General features: G+C 38.8%; 1 protein-coding gene across 3 annotated transcripts in view; it reads left to right on the top strand.

Moving 5' to 3' along the window:
- The window catches only part of AFF2 (AF4/FMR2 family member 2), a 584839-nt gene extending 567120 nt beyond the window's left edge, over window positions 1-17719 (top strand). For all 3 annotated transcript variants that reach the window (XM_023752977.1, XM_014454947.2, XM_023752976.1), the window contains 5 exons: window positions 3617-3688; window positions 4017-4110; window positions 6574-6626; window positions 13055-13245; window positions 17528-17719. In XM_023752977.1, the coding sequence (XP_023608745.1) occupies window positions 3617-3688; window positions 4017-4110; window positions 6574-6626; window positions 13055-13245; window positions 17528-17649 (532 nt within the window). In that variant the 3' untranslated portion in view covers window positions 17650-17719. The remainder of the gene's footprint in view (window positions 1-3616; window positions 3689-4016; window positions 4111-6573; window positions 6627-13054; window positions 13246-17527) is intronic.
- Window positions 17720-23965: the final 6246 nt, after the last annotated feature.

The following is a 23965-nucleotide window of genomic DNA, read 5'->3' as shown; positions in this document are numbered from 1 at the left end:
CCAAACAGGTTTTCTATTCCTTGCTTTTCTTCCTCTCCTTCTGGTACCCCTATTATGCGAATATTGTTGTGTTTTGTGTTGTCCCAAAGCTCCCTTAGGCTCTCGTCTTGCTTTTTAAATCTTCTTTCCAGTTGCTGCTGTGTTTGTGTGTTTTTTCTTCCCTTGTCTTCTAATTCGCTGATGCAGTCCTCAGCCTCTTGTAGTCTACTGTTTAAGCCTTCCATTGTGTTCTTTATTGCAACTATGTCATTCTTCATCTCCTCTTGGTTCCTTTTCATGTTGGTGGCATTCTCATTCATCTTATAATTCTCATTGAGTTATGTGTATTTCTCATTGAGTTGTGTGTATTTGTCATCCAGCTGTTTGAGTATCCTTATAACCATTACTATGAATTCTTTCTCTGATATGTTGCTAGTGTCAGTTTCATTTAACTCCCTTTCTGGTGATTTCTTTTTCTTTCCTTTGGGGATTGCTTTTTTGTCTTCCCATGTTTTGCTGTAATGTTTTAATTGTAGATCTGATTGCTTTGATACCCAGGTTATTTTGGGGATGGTGCTACTGGTGTGATCTCTCAGGTCTCCTGGGCTTGATAATCTAGTGTAGCTACCTACTTGAGCTATTTGGGTTCTCTTGATTTAGGCCTGTGAGCTGGAAAGGCACAACTGCGATGTCTGGAAGTCAGCAGCAGCCATGGAGAGGGGGGTGTCCCAATTTTTGCTGTCTTACGCCCTTGGTTGAAGTCATGTGTGCCCAGCAGGGACTCATGAAAAATGCGTCCCTGTTTGTCTAAGATCACACCTAGCGGGGGTCCGCAGCGACTCCCACGAGAGCCCTGTAGACAGATCGGCTCTGGGTGCCTGCTCCTTGGAAATGCGCAACGGTGGCAGTGAGTTTGCCAGCGCAGAGCTCTGATGTACTCTGAGGGGCCCTGGCGCTAAAGATGTGCAACTGGGTTGTCTGCAGGCAGTTGTTCAGGAAGAGGGAATTCAGAATTTCTACTGCGGGGCAGCGCGCCCCTGTCTGTTCAAAATCACACCCAGTAGGGGTTCACAGCGGCATCCAAGAGCTGCCTATGGAGTGGTGTGCCCTGGAAGTCTGCACGCTGGAAATGCATGAAAGTTGGACAAGCATGAATATTGGAAACCTGCAAACGTGGAGTCCAGAGTTCTGCCGCTGGGGATGAGGGAAGTTGCACTTACTGCTGTGGGAGCGGTGCACCTTTGGAGGTGGAGGTCCCAGGGTCCGTGGGTCTGTGGGTGGGGCAGCAGGATTTTGGCTGGAGTGGCTGCTGAGTTGCGGGCAGTGTTCAAGGCCTGTCTGGGTGGTGGTGCTGATGAGTTCCTAGAAGAGGCCGCTCTCGCCTTCAAGATGGCATGGGCTCCATGCCCAAGTCCTGCAGTCCAGGGAGTGCCCACAGCAGTGGTAGTCTCTCCATGTCCCAGAGAGCCTGGTCTGCCAGCCCCTGCTGCTCCTGCCGGATTTAACTGTCCCTCCCTCACTCACACACACACCACACACATCCACACACTCTCCTTTCATCCCCTCACTCACTCACTTCCTATCCCTCACCTCTGTCATACCAGCTGCCATCTTTTTTTTCCTTTGTCAAATGTTAATTGAGCATAATGGTTTGGGTCGATTTCTGGGTTCTCTATTCTTACTAATTTTCTTTTAGGAAAATATATGCTCTCTTAAAAATATAAAAGCAAAACATCAGTTTTCTTTTTTGGTAAAAATGCAATGTGCATCATTGAGTAATATTTATTTCCATTAGAAAACACTTCCCTTAATATTTTACACAATATTCTTTTTTTCTAAGTATATTTTTTTCATTATATGATAGTTTACTCCCTATAGAAGTATATTACAGTAGAATCTCATGAAAATCATAAACAATTTATAGAAATTCACTTTAAAGTCAATATTTTAAACTATTTGGAATTAATTATAGACTCATGCAATCATAAGAAATGATACAGAAAGATCCTGTGTACCCTCACCCAGTTTCCCCCAATGGTAATATCTTGCATAACTATAATATAGTATCACAACCAGAACATAGATATTGATAATCTATGGACTTTATTTAGATTTCACCACTTTTTTCAGATTTCACCAATTTTGCACTCACTCCTTTGTGTGTGTGTGTGTATATATATATATATAACCTTTAATGTAGTATGTGTGTGTGTGTATAATTTTTTCTAGAGACATTTCAGTTGGGAATAAAATAGGCTAAAGCAACTAGGTCTTCTGATCTATTTAACCAATTGAAGCTGCATTATCAAGTCACTTCAAAAGTGGTTGCAATTAAAGGGTGACTGTAATATGAACATAGTTTTTAGTACTGTAATATTTTGTTGAAGAGATTTTTATTACTCTAGCCCCAACAGTATGCTGGGTACAGAGAGATCCCCATTTTCTTCATTCAAGTAATTATAGTTTCCCTGAACTTGGGAATCTGCAGTGGAAATGTATTTGTGAAAACAAGTTGGACATCACAAGAACTTGATATTTCAGTGATCCAACTATAAAAGACAGATTTATTACATAATAAAAATCTTTTTGTTTAATATTGCAGCAATAGGAGGGATCCACATCAAATGCACAGGTCCTTTTGTTGAAACATGTTCACTAAACAGAATTGGAGCAATAAGTGGAGCATGGAGTATGCTGAGGGGGTACAGAGTGTTGGGGGGCAAGTCCACAGGTACTGATTTTCTAGAGAGGCTGCTGAAAATGAGGAGTTCACGATGAAAGCACAGTATACCTGCTGGATCGCCATTGCCTTCTTATAAATGAGAACTAGTCCAGGCTGCCTGCACACTTTCAACTTCCTTCTGCAACATTAAACTCTGCTACTTTTTCCACCATCAGCACCTATGAAATCGCATTAAAACTCAGACATTTATTTTATACAATTAATTTATTTCCAAGAATCTAAATGCCCAGAATGAAATGTGCTCAAAAAAAGAAAAATAGGAATTACTCAACCTTTGATCAACCCAGTGTGTAAAGTAACAATTAAAGAGAATGGAAAAACAAAATATACAAGCACCATAAATTAAGGATATTTAGGCCATCAAATGCTGTGAAATTGACCTTCATTTGTAAAACAAAAAACAAGATTATTGTCTATAGAAATATATTCCAAACTTGAGCGATTAGAAAGGACCTTATTAACTGTGTGATTGTGGTCTCCCATGCTCATGTCACACATAGTTGTATATTATTTACTTCATCTTTTATAAACGCAACTGAGACTGACATTTTTGTCCACCTCCCATTGAAAATGCAATAATGTTTAGCTAGGTATTTCTAGAAACAGCATTTGTATACACACCAAACCAACAGTAATTCCATAGCTCCAGATTTAGCCATCTTCTCCAGATTTAGCTAACTTTTCCAGAATTAACTTCTGTAAGTCATGTCAGTGACACTCTTGACCATAATTTGTTTATGTTTTTAAGAATGTGCTTTTGCCCACATGCCCTACTCAGTCCTCCCACTCAGAGCAAATGTAGGGCTAACACATTTTAGATGAGGATACCAATGACTTTGGGACTTTCTGATGGATAATATAGATTCCACTTGAGCTTGTAATTTCTCTTCAAAGGTATGCAATGAGGCTGAAGAACTTTGCAAGCCCCTTGGCTTCAGATGGGGACAAAAAACTGGCAGTATTATGGTAAGTCTCATGGAGGCCAAGAGAAAATTGCAGAAATTTTGCAGAATAATTTGAAAACTCCAGATCAACTTTAAGCTACTTAGCCCAGATCATTATTCTTGTTTGCCATTAAACTATTAAAGGATAACTAATGGATTTCTTCAGTCGCTGACTAAACATTTACTCTCCTAATTTATACCCTTATCAAGATGGAATTTTAATGCTTACCCCTTCTTTTTTAGTTTTTTAATACTTAAGTTTCTCAGTAACTGTAAGAAGGTTATGAATCAGCATTTTTTTTACAGTTTGCTGGTTATGGCATTACATAATCTTTTCCTCATCACTATAGCTACAGATGTTTATCACTTCTCTACTTGCGGATGTTTAAACTGAAGAAGGACCATGCTATGAAGTACTCCAGATCCCTGATGGAATATTTTAAGGTAATCCTTATTTTGTATAATTTATAGGTGTTGGGTGATCATTAATAAGACTTGGCAAGTATGTTATTAATTATCAAGGTTGTTGCTGTCAAAGGCTAAACTTCCCTTATCCCAATAGGCCATGGCCCTCCCACCTCTCCTTTGGGACTCAGCAGAGAGCTTATGTTTTATTTTATTCCAGGGAGAGAAGGTACAATAGTGCAATACCCCAATTATTCTCTGGACTAACCAAATGGCCCTTAGCAACTTCCCAGTTGCAGTCAAGGGGATGATGTCTTCTGCCCTACCCTGCATGGTGGACCCACCAGGAGACACAGCTTGTGGCTGTGACTGTGATGAGTCTTTTGTTAAATAAGAAGCTAATTCAGAAATTTCTCAACCCCTGCGCCCATTGGCCATGAGGAGTCTTGAAGTACAGTGGTTGAAGTAAAATACAATTGATTACTTTGGTTACCAACACAAACAATAAATAAATAAATAAATAAATAAATAAATAAATAAATCTACCATCTAGGGAGCTGAGATGTTTAATTTGCAAGGAAAATAAAAAAAGATATATCAACCTCAATATGCAATGCCAAAATTTGGGAATAAGCCTGGATGAAAACTGCAATTAGTAGCCTGGCCATTCTACAAGAAATAACTGGCATGTGCATCAGTGGAGCTTGTGCTGCTTCTGCCCCCCCCAAAAAAAAACCAAACTGGTCATAATGTAAAATTGAGGAGGCTCAGGACTCCTATTGGGCTGGTATCAAAAGAGAATATCTATCTATCTATCTATCTATCTATCTATCTATCTATCTATCTATCACCTATCTATCTATTATCTATCTATCTATCTATTATCTATCTATCTATCTATCTATCTATCTATCTAATCTGTCATCTGATAAGTACATGGGAACATTTGGCTAAATTGCACCAAAGCAGTTGTTTGAAATTGAAATGAGTTAAATCATGACCTTACATCAATCATCCAAACCCAGTGAGTGGCAGAGCACAGCTAGCTATGTGATAACACTGACTGGGTTGGGGAAAAGAGCAAGTTCACTAGCTGTTATGTGGTGTATCCATAATGCCATAATGCTAGTGCTTATGCAAGTGGACAGGTTCAAATACAACAACTGCCCATCCCATCATATGTCTACAGTCTCAACCTATGTTCTAGAAAGGTGGTTCTTAAACTTGAGTGGGCATCCCAATCCCCTACAGGGCTCACAAAACAAGAGTACTGGGTCCCATCCCCCAGAGTGTCTGATACTTTATGTCTGAGATCGGGCCTGAGAATTGGAATTTTAACAAGTTCCCAGGTAATATTGATGGTGCAGATCTTATGATCACACTTTGAGAGCCAATGTTCTAATATCTGTCCTCTTCAGCCTGTCCTGTAGCTTTCAGGACATTGCAAAATACCAAACAGATGTTTAATAACTTACGCCTCTGTCAGAGCATTGAGCTTCTTTGAGATTAAAAGTTGGAGTTTGCAGAATGTAACTAGATGTGGATCTCTGAGCTCCAGAGAAATGGTGCATTCTCACTGAGCTCTTGAAAGTGCTGCCTCTTTCTCTAGCACCCCATTTGCAAAGGGGGCTGGGCATAAACCCAAGAGGCAGAAGAGGAGCATAACCTGGGCCATGAGGCCTGAGCGGCAGGCCTGAGTCAGGCTCAATGCCACAAATATTCTGGCCCTGTGCTACTTGGGCTCCAACCTGGTGAAGTCATTATAATGAGCCAGGTCATTGTCCTATTGTGGTGATGCTGAGTATCATGTTTCCCTGTACTCTACAAGTGTTTGGCCACAAAAATATAGCAGACCCATTCTTTAACCCAGCCCAGATCTATCAGATGAAAATAGAATATTGAGCATTCCATTTCAATGCAGCCCTGGACCAACTACATTGCTAAATAATGAAAACTGTCAGTCACGAGGATTTGCATGTAAAGATAGCAAATCAGGTCAATTCACACACAGAACAAAACAACAACAACAAAGAAAAAAACACAAACCACTGCTTGGTCTTAACACATTCTTGGTATATCAGAAATCACATCCCACCTTGAATCCTAGGGAAAATGTTTGCAATTGAAGCTAAAAGTGAAAAGCTTTCCTGTACTCTGAAGAGCTTGTTTTGCAGAATAAATTTCAGATGAAGATAATTAAACCACTTCTTGGAGAACTGAGTCTGATTTCACTGGGCCTTTTAGTATATAAGATCTTTCATCAAGTGACTTTCATGGTCCTGATTGGAGGCCACTAATTATCCTAACCAGCTATTTTCATCTAGTGTTTGTTGGTTGTGGTGTGCTGACATGCACATATATCCTAGCTCTGCTAACAAAACAAGAGGCATCCTGAAATGCTGCAATCAATATTAATGTACTCAAAATCACACTTCCATCTGTTTGTGAATTAATAAAACACAAATAGATGTCCTTATTTCCCTCTCTTTCTCTCTTTTTTAGCAAAATGCTTCAAAAGTCACTCAGATACCATCTTCATGGGTAGGCAATGGAAAGTAAGTATCTTATGAAAATTCCTTTTTCAGAAAATCAATGATGTAATAGACCCCAAATATTTTGTATTGACAACTCAGAATCAAAGGTCAATTTTGAGAATATGGTAATTTTTGTATACACAAAATTCTAGTCAGATTTTAGCTAATTCCAAAACAGAAAAGTTTAACATGATCTGATTAAAAATTTCTTTAACTATTTGATCTTTAAGCTACATTATAGCCTTAAAAATGTCTGTTAATGAGATGGCAAGCACCAAGCCATTTCAGGGAGGCAGGGTAAAAGTTAACTTTAACGTAGTGATTTTTCAATAATTCACTCAGTAAGGAAAAACCAATGAAATATTTATTGATATAAGGTAAGTGCTGTTTAATAAAATCAAATGCATAATAGTGCTAAAAATGTGAAGGCACTTAGCTAGCCAATTATCTGAGCCTTCATGATGATTTTTATATTAATACTAAAATACCCTGACCTAAAATATAAATGCATCTACTGTAATGCTGATTTAAGGCTCAGTGAACTCATCCACTCTAGTGGCCATATTTAGAGCTCTGTGTGCTTGGGGCAGCTCAGTCTTCCAGCAGTAGGGTGGGTGTCTGGAAATCTGTTGACCAGGTCCTGATGCTGCTCTTATATTCCAAGGTAAGCTAAGTGAACCCCTTCCTTTCTAAGGGTTTGTTTATCCATCTCTAAAATAAAAGGGTTGGGCCTGATGACTTCCTGGCCCATCTGAAGAGCTATTCTTTCCAAGAGAGAGACTTTGAGTCTTAGTTCTGGCTCAGACATGAATTGGCTATGTGTTTGCGCTTACTTGCTTGAGCATTAAATTATACTCTGATGCCAATACCACCTTCACCACCCCAAGCTAGTAGTGAGAAGGGAAAATAGGTGACTGTGGATACAAACATTTATAAAGAGCTGATTTTTTTTTATTTCCATCATTTCAAAAGTCTTGCATCTCTAACCAAAACACTTTCTTTGAGAGTAAAATAGTCTCCTCTGCCACTTTATAAGTATATACAAAGCACACTCCCAAAGCAGTGGGATGTTGAATTCTAATATCATAAAGACTTTCAGAGTGTGGGAACAGAGCTTTTAAAAACTATGCATTAACTCAATTACTGTATTGAAAGGCAGTACCATTTAAATTGTTGAATTAGGTCTTACTCTCATATTGACAAACAAAAACGAAAGAACACTTTTCTCTGCAAGTTCAGAAAATAAAAATAGCATTGAAAGACTGAATATTTTCTCTGATCACAGAGTAAATCAAGAGCAAGTTTGGGTAAGCAGCCACTAAGGATCACTGAGAATATACATATAAAATCTGAAATGAAAGAACTCAAAAATATCCTAAGCTCGTGAAGTCATATTAAAAACCTCCTGAAATCATTTTTTAAGCAGCTTCTATCTGAAGAAATCATGCTCCTTTTGGTAGGCCGCAGAGCTAATGAATTAGGGAACTCAAAACAAGCATCCAAAGGTACTATCCTGTCTATTCAACAAACACTTCAGGTGCATTTCCTTTTGAGGGGCTGAGGACCCAGCTGAATTCAATGTGATCCCTGAACTCCAGAAGTGCACAGTCCCGTAAAAGGCGGTGACAGGTGTGAACAAATTTCTTTGGAAGCCCAAGAAAAAGAGAGCTCGAGTCTCTTTGGTTAAGGAGGGCTTCTTATCTGCAAGAAAAGACTAATTTCCCTAGTGAATGAGGATAGCTGGCCCCACACAGGACCTCTCATAGCAACTTCCAGAAGCAGCACCCCTGACTTTGAGGGCTATAGGGGAAGGAAGAACAATAAATCAGTTGGAAGAAGAAAAATCATCTTGGTGTAGAGGAGTGGTTAGCAAAGTTTTTCTGTAAAGAGCCAAATTGTACTTATTTTGGGATTTGCCAGCCAAGTGGGAAAACTGAGGCTATTATATAGAAAGAATATAAAAGAAAAAATAAATTTCTGAAAAAAATTTACTAATGAAATTAAAAATATAATAACAATTAAGTACAACTTTTATAATACAAGTCTCCTAAGGATAAGAATGGAATTTAAGAAAAAAAATATTAACTTAATTGAGATTCAAAGTTAGCGTTTCCCTTACATCAAATTGATTGCAAGTATTCATCTTTTCAAACCATTTTTAGCTCACAGGCCATGCAGAAACAGATAGTAGGTCAGATTTTCCAACCCCTGATGTAAAGTCATGGAAGCCATGTTGTGGACAGTTTAAAGAGCTGGGCAACAATTTCAAAAGTCACATAGAGAGAATAAAAAGAAAGAGAGCTAAGAATGTTATGGAATTGTGAGAGAAGGAGGCCATTTGAGGCCTTTACAGGAGCTGTTTCAGTAGACAGGTGGCTGTGAGTGCGGCATTGAAAGGGTTAGAAGAGAATGGATATGTCTACTTGCTTGAGACATTGGCCAGTAAAAGGATTTTGAGGAGTCTGGTGCTCACTGGAGGAAACATCCACATTAAACAAAACTTGGGAGGGCTATGCCTGTGTGAACATGAGTGAGATACCTATGAGCCTGAGAGAGCAATGGAAATAAGCCAATATGGATACAAGGGTGAAGGTAGAGGTGGACAGCCTTATCAAGTGAAATCTTTTGTACAGTGAAGGGTAAGACTTTTAAGTAACATAGTGAAATGGAAGGAAAGTGGACTTTGAGAAAAACAGATCTGCTTCTTAAAAATTTTTTAATTACAGTTTATTTTCAATATTATTTTATATTAGTTTCAGGTGTCCAGCATCGTGGTTAGACAATCATATACTTTACAAAGTATTACCCTGATATTTCCAGTAACCACTTGGCACCATACATAGTTATTACAATATCATTGACTATATTTCCTATGTTGTACTTTATTTCCCGGTGACTATTTTGTTCATTCTGATATGTACTTCTTAATCCTTTCATCTTTTTTCACCCAATCCACCAAATGCCCTCCCCCTTGGGCATCATTCAAAACAGATTTGCTTTCAAATTTTGGCTCTTTGACTTATTCTCTGTGTGGTCCTCAGAAAGGAGATGCACTTCTCTATGCCATTTTATCATCTGTTAAACAGTGGTGGCAGAAACTCACATATAGAGTTGTCTTGAAACTTAGAGATACTATTAGTAAAGCCCAGAGCACCATGCTTGCTACATAGTACCTTTAAGAAATGGTGGCTGCTTCCATTTTTGTTGTCATCGTTACCCTTTTTAGTTGGAAATCATGAGCAATCTTGCTTTTAGAACTCCCACAGCTCTTGATTTGTTACCATAGGTTGCTAGAAATTAATGGATTCCCCTATCCTATTAGATTATTAGGGCTCATTTACTCTTTTATTCACCAAACATTGGGTGCTGACTATACATGAGATATCTGCCAGACCCTTTAAATATTCTTTATCCTTATTTATTCATCTGCTCTCCTCAGGGCATCTGATATGTAGTGAATATTAAATAAGGAATAGAGGGATAGCTGGAAGGCAATTTGTTCATTTACTTAACTGGTATTAATTAAGTACATAATATGTGCACCAGGCATTTTTCTACATAGCACTGGATAATTAGAAATAGACAAAAATTCCTGTCCTTGTCAAAGTTACATCCTGTTGGAGGAAAGAGAGTAAAAAATATGCAGTATGCTAGATGATGATTAATGTCAGCGAGAAAATAGAAACAAGGAAGGGGATAGAAAGGGCTTCTGGGATGGGTCAGGGAGCAGTAGGACAATTTTTAATAAGGATGTTAAAGGAGAACAATTGGAGAGTGAACCCTGCAGATACCTGAGGGAAGTGCATTTAAGCAGAGGAACTGCAACCACCTCTTAAGTGGGGAAATGCCTACTGAGTCCAAGTAACAGCAAGGCGGTAAGCGTAGCTGAGAGAGGATGGTGGCTTGGACCAGGGTGCTAGTTGTGGAAGTGGTGAGAAGCATGTGCTTGTTTGGGCATACTCATTTGTACATGCTATGGATGTATGAAGAAAAGGACAAGATCTACAAACAGACCTACAGAAAGAAAATAGGATGAGGAATGCCAAGCAGTGGGGAGAGCCAAGTTGAAATTGGAGTCATACCAAGATGAGTGCTGTATCAGCCATCTTTTAGCCAGAGTCATGATTTCTCAGGCACATTATTATTTTTCATTTCATTATTACAATGGGATGTACAGACATGCTCATGAGGGAGTCAGCTCATGGAACTTCATGTGAGACCAGTAATGATTGAAAGCAAACCAATGCCCTAGCTCTGCTCAACTCCACTACTCATTACTTCAAAGAAAGGAAGTAGGAAGTGGAAGGCAAAGAATGCCCCTCAATAACACTTCCATATTTATAAACTAAAAAGGCGTTTTCAAGATGTACAAGGTCAGCAGAGGTGATTTGTTTCCCCTTGTAACTTCTGGACATGATTGGAAATCATTGAATCCAACCTTTTCTTCCAGTAGACAAAAGGCTCCACAAAGGAAAGAGATGTACTCAGGAGAATACAGCAATTCATAACAGAACTGGGGCTAGGATTCAGGTCTCCTGGGATTCCAGTACTTTCCAAGGACATATGGTTCCCTTTCACCATTTGTGACACCTTACAGCTTTGAAATTTTCTCTAGAAATTACAAACGAGGATATATTCCATTCTTGCCTTAAAATGACATTTAAGAGTTAATGACCAACACTGGGGCAAGACAATAGCATCTGTAACCTGCCATGACAAAAAAATCCAGAATTCTCTGCTTTTTGTGTATGTTATTAGCTGACCATTCGGTGCCTAGGTCCCTTAGCTTGGACCTCTCCCCACCACACCCCTCTGTTGAGAATAAATCTGTATATCAAAAAGTATCAAAACATCTCATAAATTATAAACAGAGCAGAAAAACCTTCACACTCTCTTACATCAGACAAGTGCAGAACAGGTAAGGATCCACTTTCCCCCTATTAGAACATACCAGAAGATATAATCTGTTTGCAGAAATGGACCAAAGCTCTCACGTGGCTGTAGGTACAGCCTGCATGAGTCTTGAGGCAAGTATATCAGTTTGAATTACTTCTAGATTGAGTCAGCATCACTTTGGCATTTTGGTACCTTGTGATTGCCATTCCCCCCAGATCCTTTCTATATGTGCCTCTCTGGGTGCATATCAGTTCTATGAGCAGGGTTAGCTCTGAGTAACACAGTCACTTTGGAAATCTAGAGTTGCCAACAGCAGTGGCTGGTAAAGGGGAGAGGGAATGAGACAGGGATCCTTGATGGTGTGTGTGTGTGGGGGGGGGGCAGTGTTTGGAGGAATGAGGAGGAGGTTCCTTCAAATAGGTAGACTTAGGGAGTCCCAATCACAGCTTACCCCCATTTGTTTTACTCACCCACTCAAATGTTCAATCAAAATTAAGTGCTGCATTTGACTGGGCAGTCTTTCACAGTCTGGATGAATGAGTATAGGGAGCACAGTGGTGAACATGGACCTTGCTCATGGGCACAGGAAGGCACCCATGCCTTTGGGACTATCCCAAGGAAGTCTGCAGCAGAGCAATATAATGTCAGTCCCCCTCCCCCATGCTATATGCAGCCAACAGGTAACTCCATGTTGCTAACATTAAATAATAAAAATTGTCTCCAAATATTGGTAATGTCCAAAGTAGGAATGCCAAAGACTTCTCTTTATAAACCAGCATACAGGTGAATAGGCAGCAATTAACAGCCATCCTTGTAGCGGTCTTAAAAAATCCTAAAGAGATCTTCAGAACCTTACTTTTTTCAGCTTCCCTAATACTGCTCCTTGGCAGACTTTTTAAAATTTCTCATTGTAGTGACTGCATTTGTAACAACCAGTCATTGTGGTTTCCACAAAACACTTTGATAATAGACCAATATTGTTTTCTAAATGCCAATAGCCGTTGTGGCAGCAGGTAGAGAAATCATCGTAGCTCTCAGTTTTTTCTTTCTCTAAAACATCACACCAGTTATATATATTCAAAGTAAGAAATACATTTTTGGGTAGAATTAATGCCAGAGAAATATTTACCAGCTCTTTCTATATTTAAAAATGAATGTAGCAATGCACATGGAGTCATCAATAGTTCTTAAAGGCAGTGTGACTTCACTATTTAACATTAGAAAAGGAGAAGGGCTCATGCTACAGCCTGGCACTGTAGCCCTGTGTGGGTTGGTCAGACGAGGAAGGAATGGGGAGATAATGAGCTTTCTCTATGTTGGAGCATCTGGAGGAACTTACTGTGTTGGCAAAAACTATAGGATGTCATTTGATAAGAGTCAGTGGAATGTGGAAACAAGCTCCACTCTACTTGGGCTTCATATATGTTCACCATGCTAAACCTCACTATGGCAAATGGTGTTCTGAGAAGGTCCCTGTGTGATAAGGGAGGTCTAGACCCCATTGTCACTCTTCTCAACTAGACTAACAAAACCTGTCTCTTCCCATTCCCCAGGAACACTCCATCTCCAATGTGTCTCAACAATGTCTCTCCCATCGATGCAATGGGGAATTATAACAATGGCCCAGTCATCATCCCCCAGCGCATTCACCATATGGCTGCCAGCCATGTCAACATCACTAGCAATGTGTTACGGGGCTATGAACACTGGGACATGGCCGACAAACTGACAAGAGAGAATAAAGGTATGCTCATCTGCTCTACCTATTATTCACAGACCATGGTGAAATCAACTGTGCTTTGAAGGGCTCGAATTTTCCTGGTGGCCTTATCTTTCGGTCTCTGATTTTCAGGGCTTAGATAAAGAAGAGTGGGTTACCTCTGTGCTGACACAGTGACCAATATTTTTTAGAAAGTGAAAAAGTCTTGGATTTAAGTATCTTTTAAAGCTTAAACTAATCTGAACTGTGATGTGTTGGCAAATGACTATTTCAGATTTTCACTCAATGCTAAGGATCAACACAGAGAATCAGGCAAAAAAAATAGAATGATTTTCATATTTATTATGATCCTGTTGGCTTTTGTTATCAACTTTAATCTTTCTGGGGGACCGAGGGGAAGGTAAGGTTGAACTGAGGCCTTCTACCTTCATTATAACCAGTAGCTCCAGTGAGTACATGATAATGTAGCTTGAATTTAGAAGCAAGGGCCAAAGTTCAGCTAGTATTTTTAACACACTTATAGCTAAAGGTTCTGTTCATGGTAACACATGAGTTTTCTACAAAACAAATGCAAGGAAGATCCTACTATTCCAGAAGGTGAGTAAGTGAACTTTGGTGATTCATGCTGCCATCTATGACCTAGCTGTCACATCGGTTCACAATGAATCCTCACTATGTTAGTGAATGTGGAAAGTAAAAATAAACAGCACTTTTGCCCTGGCCATTCATTTGACTTTGCTGATTTTGGCTCAGGAACCATAGACAGCCCAACACCAGTCAAGATGGGGATAGATGTGGGCTTTTTGGAATCAGACTGCAAAGAGGTGACTAGCAATTTGGAGTAGTAGAACTGTCTGGTCAGGAATAGGGAGGCATTAGTATCCTGCATGGTCCAATGGCTGCTGCTCATGTATGATGTGGTGCAAGCTTCATGGAGTGTACTTGGGTGCTACTAGGTCTCCAGCAGTGCAGTGAGTGATAGGGTTTTCCTGTATTCAGCTAGGTTCAGATGGAAGTTATCTTGAGTTTGACTCCAAAGGACTTACTGGACTTCCTAGCCCAATTTTTCTCCCAAGCCCCAGAGTCCTCAGAGCTCAGGTAGCTATCCTTTCATTTCTACTCTGGCCCTAGGGTTCTGGTCTGCATTTCTTCTGTCTGAAAAGCTGCTGCTCTAATCTCTGGGGCTGTACTCTCCAGTGTCTGATTATGAAATGAGGTTCAGCCTACCCAGCCCTCCTCCATGCTGCATCTTCACTGCTATTGCTGAGTATGTGCACAAACAGTTCTAGTAGAGTAGGGAGGTTGCAGATTTTGAAGCCTGATCATTTATGCATGCCTGGTCATGCACTGGCTAGGGTACCTCAGGCAAGTTATTTAAATCTGTGAGCTACTTCCCAGATTCCATTTCTATAAAGGGAATAATAATAAGATGATGATGATGAAAATACCCAGAAGATGATACAGATGTTTTGAATGAAATAATATGTGTAAAACAACTAGCATAAAATATCAGATTCAAGTTAGAAATCCTACAAATATTAATCATCTTTCCTTACTCTATATTATTATATATCTATATAATTCAAAGATTCTGTAGCTATCAAAGTATATTCTAAATTTGCGACTTTAACCCTCAATTCAGCTATATACATTGACTTCTGGTACTATTTACAAATATTGGTTACATGTGTTTGTGTAGCAATTTCTAAATGCTAGTAACTGCACTATTTGCTTTATAATTTGTTGACCCTTTTATCCCCATGTCATAGATTAAGAAACTGAGACTCTGAGGTTAAGAGACTTACCCATGATATCACAGTTCTTAATGTTGGGAGCATGAATTGAATCTACTGTTCAATTCCAGAGTCTGAACTCTTAACTGATAGACTAGACTGCCCATCTAGAGATCAATATTAATAATGGGTCCTCAGAGACCTTTGTGAGCTCCTGCCTTTAGTTACTTGAGTAGTGAATAATTCTTAATGTGTCTACTATTCTAGGTGAAAACCCAAAGCCAACTGGTCCAGACAACCAGGCCTATCCAAGGGTTCTAGAATTGCAAGCAAAGGCACAAGCATCTTAAAACTTGGCTAGCGTATCTGCCTCCAACACTATCTTATTTTGTATAAGTAACTGAAGGACAGTTCAATATTTATGGATTTCCTTCATAATTACATCCATTTTAAAAATACATTAGGGTAATTTCTTTTATTTTTATTTGTTCTATCACCATTTATCCCCTCTGTGCCCTCTTCAATATACACTCCCCCCACCCCCACAATCACCACACCGTTGTTTAGTGGGCTGGGGAGAATACCTGTTTGGAATCTTCTCTTTGTAGCCTTGAATTTCACACACTTGTCATTTCTAAACTGCTTACAGCTGGGGATTCTTCCCACATCTGTCTTGTCCACACAGAGATAGGGAAACTGAGGCACTTTTCTTTGGATTGGTACTCTGCATCCCACTAGAGACAACTGTGTACTTTCATCTTTTTCTACCCAATTGTGTAATTGGTGAGGTTGGCTCTCTCAGTGGAAAGTCTCTATTTCTGCCCCATGCCTACCCACCCATGCAGCTGCAGATGACTTATTTCAGAAGATTCTAATGCTAAAATTGATCAATGGGGCTGATTCTACTCTCTGGCCTTTGGTCTAGAAGCCCTGTACCCTACCTCCTCCCCGGCTGCTTGCTAGAAGCAGTTATTAAAATGATGACCCGGATATCTAGTTAAGAATACCCATGGGAAATCCAGGTTCACATGCTGCTCACATTCATTCAACAATGACTAGGTCCTTTAACATGTCCTTTAATATTGTATTACATAATAAAATATTTTAGATGCTAATAATAATTTACTCCTTTATCAGCAGAAATTACTTTTATTGCATAGTGTGGGTTAAAAAATATCACATAATCAATGAAGTTGATACCTAGAAAAGGTGCCCACATGCTACGCATAACATGAGGAATAGATTCGCTGTTTAGTGAAATACCATCTGCTGGAAAATCAAGCACATACAACCTATGCATGGAAATTGTTTTTCAAGAAAGCAAGAGAGCATCCTGACCACTTTATAGTAGTCTCCAGCCTCCCCCCAAATACCTCACCCCTAACCAGCACAGGTGTGATTTCCTCATGGCTGAAGCTGCTTTCCTGTGGGAAGCTAACAAAGGGGATGCAGAGAGCCCTCTCCTAACCAAGATCAACGCAGTGTGAGACAAATCAATTTAGACATGGAAAGGGGACACCTAGCTAGTTTCCAGACATAGTATAGTCTTTCCCACAACCCCTATCCCCACCTGCACCCCAAAGCAGAAATTCTAATACTCTGTTTACATTGGTTAGCATTACCATCCATCACTCTACCTCTACCAGTGTTTCCCTTTTCCCAGTCAACTGGAGGAAAATCAGCTGGGAATTCTTACTATCAGTGTCCTGGGGGTAGGGAGAGTTGTTATGTAACACATACTTGAAGGTCATTTTCCTTCCCTGAAGCAATAACCCTTACAAAATGAGATGCCTCCTGCACCTTTATTTGGTCTTAGAAGCTGATGGCTACAATTGCTGTCCAGGTTCACTGGCTATGTCTACATCATGCCAAGAAAATTCAGTAAACTCAGTTTATTTTGACAAAAATGAAAAGATAATATTTTCCATTCAATACCACGTACAATGACAAACAGCTTGCTGTCATATAGACCATGGCTCTCTACCATTTTGTGTATAAGGATCCCTTTCTAAATATAAATTTATAATAAATAAAAATGTAAATTAAATACATAATATAAAATATATTTAAATATATTATATATTTATATATCATTTATGTGTATATTTTAAATGTATAATTATATATTTATTATATAAACATAAATACTAGTATATAGGCAAATACATTTATATATAATATATAATATATACATATCACGATGTGTATGTGTGTGTGTCTTACAAACCTCCACAGGATTGTAATATACTTTTAGAATTGTTGTCTGAGAAAATATTACTACAAATTAGCAGATTTAAATGAATTTGTGTTTTATTAATCACAATAACACAAACATTATTTATGCTGCAAAGATTTTGAATCTAACTAAAGATCAAAATAATAGTGCTTTATATACATATGGGGCTTTAGTCCCCTAGTAAGTACTCTATAAATTTTTTATGAATGGATGAACAATGAATAAATTTTCCTATGTCCACATGGTTGTGTTGTTGCATGAAGTCAGCTTAAGCAATCTGGTGCATATTTTCATGATGTCATTTAAAGGTCTGACCAAGATCTGCTCTGATTTTCAGAATTCTTTGGAGATCTGGACACACTGATGGGGCCTCTGACCCAGCACAGCAGCATGACCAATCTTGTCCGCTACGTTCGCCAGGGACTGTGTTGGCTGCGCATCGATGCCCATTTGTTGTAGTGGGTGCTCCCCCATCTCCAGCATTACCATCCATCACTCTACCTCTACCAGAGTATCAATGGTTACTGGTGGAACGCCACTCATTTGGAAAGTTCTCTTTATGTTTGTTTTTGTGCTTTTCTTGATATCTGTGAAAAACAGAAATCATTGTAAGTGGACACTACAACTTGAGAACAGTGTATGTTTTATTACTTAGTCATTTTTTAGTATTTTGTATGCATTTATTAGATCCTACCATCCTTTTGTGCTGGATGAAATGACACATCCACACAACCCAAAACAAAGAATGGAAAATACTTGCTATAATAACAGGTTCCTGAGAAATTAAATCATATATATATATATATATATATATATATATACACACACACTTAAACACAAAGGACTAGCAAGTATTCAAATTTTCAGCAATAGCCATTCCCCAAACTATATTATTATGTCCAGAAAATAATGTATTTCAAAATCCATTGTTAAAGTTTTGTGGTTCCAATAGACTTGATCTTCAGGTGAGAGTTTTCATTGTCAAAATTCACTAGTTAGATGTTGTAGCAATATCATAAAATCATGCATTAAGAAAATAAATGAACATAGCAATGCCACTCTTAAGACAATACTGTGGCAAGCACCAGAGGACATTTTTGTTAGCATCCCCCTCCCTGATTCCCTATTTTTAAAATTTTAATAATCATGAGTGGCAACATTTGTTTGGACAACTTTAAGGCATCAGCTAGCATAAATGTTTTTGAACTCCATAATTTTAAATGTAAATATTCACCTGGAATTCTCTTTGTGTAAAGCTCTCCTCTTGGGGGGTACTTTCGTGGGTACACTCCCTAGTAGCCAAAATGCTGGTAGGTGGGTCCAAAATTGGCAGGATTTTTTTATTGCATTGTGCTCAAATCTCTAGAATCAAAGGTCAAGTTGTCACTACCTAGAAATAATAATATACAGTTTGCATTCTAGTGGCTTTAAAATATGGACTTCCCCAATTACTATCCCCAATCTCTATTTTCAGGGTTTCTTTTTCTTCTTCATTTTCTATTCTATTTCTTTTCTTTTTCTTTTTTGGGGGGCTCATTAGATTTTAACTGAAATACAATCACTGATTTTATTCAAGTCTCTATTAATATGAGTCATTTCCATTAAAATTCCAAAGATAGGTCCACATTTTCTAAGTAGTAGAGCTAGCTTTTAACAAAATTAGTCTGGAGGCAATGCTTTAACCTAGGATTTTTTTGAAAAAATACTGAAGATTAGGAACAGTTCACTCAATTTGGACATTTCTAGATCAGTTGCAATTATCCCCACCCCTTATAACCCTGTACATCCATTTCATGGCCCTAAACATTACAATGTAAATATCATCTTTAGTATTCCAGTTCACCAGAAGAATTCCCCACATGTGCTAGACAATATCCATGCATTAGTTCTGTATAATTACCTGCTGGTATATAATTCCTCATAGCCTTTAATTTGCTGAGTTAGTGAATTTTGTTCACTGTTAATGACAAGTTAAATAATAGATATATGCACATGAAAGATGAAAACTTGTATGAATTTTAAACCAACTCATGCAAGTTTGTGATTGGAACAGCAAAGGATCACTCTGCACTCTTATTGTCAAGGTTAGATATCACCACAGTTGCAAAAGAGCCAGACCTAAGCTCTTCTCTGGTCATCATTGAGTTTAAGGTCCTTTGTTGTGTGATAAGGTTGTGACAGTTTACTCCAATGGCTGAAACCACATTTTTAAAATGACTGCTGGGAATGTCCCAGTAACTGAACCCAGCACTTTTTATGCTCCCAGTGAGGTTGAGCTTTACGTTCACAGTCTCAGCAACAATACTACCACATGCAGACACACAGAGATAAATTAAACCTCAGAGAATCTTTTCTGAGTCTCTTAAATGAGGAAAATAATAATATGAAAGACTCCAATCACCCAAGGTGGGTGTCATATATAACAAATTAAGCTTATGGCTTTGCATTGACCCAAGTTATCTTAATGGCTTACCAGGTAGAGTGCATGACTATTACTATACAGGCTGGGGCAAAAGTAGGTTTACAGTTGTTCATATGGAAAATAATACAATAATTAATAAATAATGATACAAGAATAAACTCTAAGTTTCATGTACTCATGACTTTAACCTTACTTTTGTCTCACCCTGTATAATGAAGCCCACTGGCTTGCCTTACAAATTCAACCTAGAGCACATTCCGAGATGATCATGGATTTAGGAGCAGATTCTACTAGAAATAAAACCACCGGAAACTAGATATTAGAATTCTAGGGGCAATTTCCCAGGAAAGCAAGCATATTGCCTCATGGAGGTAAGACTTGTAGCTCTAGTTTCAGTAACCTGTTATGTTTACTTTACATACAACAGAGTGGTAGCAAAGAATCCTGCTTCCTGATGTCATCTCTGGTAGCTGAGGGTAGTGTGTGCCAAGTCAGCAGCACAATTATCAAATCTGACAGTCGAGCTCAGGATCACCAGGAGATTATTTAGTATACCCATTTGTAAAGCAGCTTAGAAACCAATTAAACATGGAGGATAATTTGCCTTCCTGTCCCTGGAGATGAGATATCTTTCCATTTCACGATTAAGGATTGTTGCTGTTTTCTAGGCACTCTATTTATCACATTATAAATGGTGATGTGTGTCATAGATGTGCAGCTATTTGAGGGATTGTGATAGTTTGTCAAGTAATCTCTTCAGTGTACCAGTTTGTGGGAGGGATGCAAGACATGTGGATGGCAATGAGAGATCCTGCCTTGAGACCTTGATGGAGGCTTGGTGAGACACATCTCAATAAGCACATAGAGGTAGGATAATGGGCAGAACAATGACCGGCTCCACCTGAGCAAGTACACAAAATGATCTCAGCCCTGCAAAGTGACCCAGGTAAAGCCACCACTATGACTTCATTAGTTATCCAAACTCCAACCACAGAGACTTTGACATGTTTGTGTTATGATGTTGGCTTGGCTTTGTATATTTCATTGACTTTGGGTTTTTTAGTGGTTTTGGCATATTACTGTCTGAGTTTGGTAGGTAGGATTAATTTGAAAAGGGTATACTAGTGTGGTCCTCGGAGTAGAATTTAGCCATAAACATGTTGTTAGCCAGCCTTTAGTCTGTTAATTATTTAATAATCTCATTGGAAAAATACTGGTCATTTTATATTTGGATGATATAATTGGAAAAGTTAGCTGCTGTTAACTTTTAAAAGACTTGAGGCTGGGACGCCTTTTTTTCCATATAATGACATAAAAAGATTCAAACCTTCAGTCAATAACCAAGTTTCTAAATTAGAAACCATTTGCTAAAATGTGTTTTGTTGAATTTTCAAATTGATGGGTTTTCATTTGGACATTACATCATTAAATACATTGGATTGTGTCTAAATTGGAAAGATATCTGGTCTATTGTATCTTTCCCAAAGGTTTATAATTCAGATTTTGTTTCATTTGAATTTGCATCCCAGAGGTTGAAGTGGGAGTATGAAGTTGGAAAGCATTTTTGAAGGCAAAATTAATTTAGCTGTAAGGATAAAACCCTCACATCCTTCTCAACAGACATGATGAAATTCACCTGCATGATGTGGCAGGTGGGAGAACCAAACTGGATCACTGAGTAGGACTACTCAGTAATGTAATGAACTGCTTGCTTAGAGAAGCATCACTATCCCCATTAAGAAAATGTGTGGCAAGATGGTATAGCTACACAATATCAAATTAATGGGTTGATTCAGTGCCCCTAAATTCAATTCTGTGGGGGAAAATATTGAGCCAGTTGCCACTACTATGTTATGCAGCTGGCAGACTAAATTCTTTTTCCTCCTCTTCTTCTTCTTGTCCTTCTTCTTGTCCTCCTCCTTCTCCTTCCTCTTCTCCTTCTTTTTCTTCTTATCCTCCTCCTCCTTCTACCCCTCCTTCTATTCTTTGTTCTTGTTGTTGTTGTTGTTTCTCATTTCCACTCACACAGTCTTGTTCTCATAATTAAAATCTGATTCATTTTCTCTTCAGTGTTAGCAAACCCTAACAATAGAAGTGGTATCTGCGTGTTGATAATCAGCATTTACCCTGGCAGGAGGCTAATTGGGTAGGCTATCTCAGACATTAATCCTACTGTCTGATATTTTCTGGGAAATAAAAGGTATTAATTCCCTTTCCATTCATTCTCCTCCTCACAAATCTAGAAGCCCTCTTTACCAAGAGCATCACATTTTCCTCTGAAATCTAGTAACTCAAAGAAAATTGCATTGTGGGGAGTGTAGAGGGGACTGGAGGTGTGGGTGGAGGGTAGGGAAGCCCTTCAGGCCAGGCTGCAGTTCTTGCCCCTTTCTGCTTCTGACATGAGATGTTAATGAATCATCCATCAGGCTCACATTGGGTTAGGGGACACTGAACTTCTTTTCTGATCCATAATCAATCATCACTCTTCTAAGAGAGTAGAGCTTTGCTGTTTCATTAACTGTGCAGTGTAGACTAATGGTGTTTAATAAAATTTATTCAAAATTTCAAACTCTTTTGCCAGTGACCTCAATTTTTTTTGGCTCTTTGATTTATACCAAACTTTGAGGAGCGAAGGGGGAAGCAAAGGAAGCTTCTCTGATACCAGGCCTCTGGAAAGATGCTGCAGTGGCAAACCCATTGCCTGCCAGCACTTGCAGCAGCAGCATGCAGACCAACTATGGGAAAACTCCTGAAGAATACCCCAGTGGCCCGGCCAGTGTGACTCAGTGGTTGAACGTCGACCTATGAATCAGGAGGTCACGGTTTGATTCCCGGTCAGGGCACATGCCTGGGTTTTGGGCTCTATCCCCAGTGGGGGGCGTGCAGGAGGCAGCTGATGAATGATTCTCTCTCATCATTGATGTTTATATCTCTCTCTTCCTCTCTGAAATCAATAAAATATATATTTTTTAAAAGAATGCCCAGTGGATGTTTTGAGCTGGGGATAGCTTGTTCCTACTGAGGGACTCGTTGTTCTCCAGCCTCTGTAGCAGGAAGTCACCTGCCATATTCAGAGCTTAATAAGAATTGCAAATGCTTAACCTATTTGATTTTGGCATGCATCATACATGTGGCTACCCAATAGAAACATCTCTGGGAGTAGAGCCCAGTGGGGTGACTATGAGTAGCCAAATACATCCCAAATCCTCATGCCCTTCTGTGGCTGTGCAGTCCTTATGAAATTAGTGGAAGAGGAGCCCCTGGGAAAGAGGCCAAATTGGAGGAACTCCAAAGAGACTGTGTTAGTGCTATGTTGTCCAGATCAAGAGCTAGCTTCTCCTTTGGTCAGCCTGGCATGCAACCAGTGGTGTACTGGTAAAATGTTTAACAATAAGCTCTCTGAGAAGATAAAACACTTGATTTGTAGCATTTGCCAATTTCTGTGGTATAAATACTCCCACCACAGATGATTTCAAGCTGCTAACTATGATGTCATTGAACACAGAGTTGGGGAGAGATGCACATAAAGCTGGGAGATTGAGCCTGCCAACTCCAACACAGTACTGAATGCAGCCAGTCAAAGAGGATTTGGACACACACATGTACTTCAATGACAAACTATTACATTATTTAAAAAATGCATCAATCCCCTATAAAAGTAGGTAATTTATGATGAGGCCCTAGAGATATGAGTTTTCAGCTGGAGATAGATGAAAAAAATGAAGACCTCTTGAGCCCAAAACACAGGTGGATCAGTGGGGGTGGTTTCATCATCTCCACATCCTGAAGGTAAAATGGAAGTGTGATAAGTACTTAGAAAACCCTCGTGGTTTGTTTAAAATAAGCATAGGTGAATGTTACTGTTATTATTTTTAAACATCCTAGTGGTATTTCTAACATGTAAATCTAAATTGGATAAATTATTCACTATTGTTTCTTCTAATAATTGGTAGCCTTTGTGTAGTTAGGGAACATGAGGGTTTCTATGGAGAATAGCACAGTCCAAAATATAGTCGGTTGTTTTCTCATAATATGGAAACTCAGTAATTCTCCTCTTCTCCCTAATGTTGTTCAGAAGGTTTTTACATTAGTTATTAGATATTGAAGTTATTAATTTAGCATATGTTTTTAGTTAAAAATACCTACTTACTGTCCTAGCTCTAAATTCAACCAGAATCCCTCCTGTATCAATTACATAATTAATATTCAGAAATAATCATCTAAACCAAAATAATTCCCTTTTTAAAGAAAGCCAAGGTCACTAACAGAAAGAATAAACTTAAATATATTTTTCTAGGAGAATGAGGTTTTCATTAAAGACACACACATCTTTTTTATTAGAGCTCTTCATCA

This window comes from Myotis lucifugus, unplaced genomic scaffold, assembly GCF_000147115.1.
Source record: "Myotis lucifugus unplaced genomic scaffold, Myoluc2.0 scaffold_40, whole genome shotgun sequence".
Classification (NCBI taxonomy): domain Eukaryota; kingdom Metazoa; phylum Chordata; class Mammalia; order Chiroptera; family Vespertilionidae; genus Myotis; species Myotis lucifugus.
Note: the sequence above shows the minus strand (reverse complement) of the source record. Positions and strands in the feature narration are given on the sequence as shown.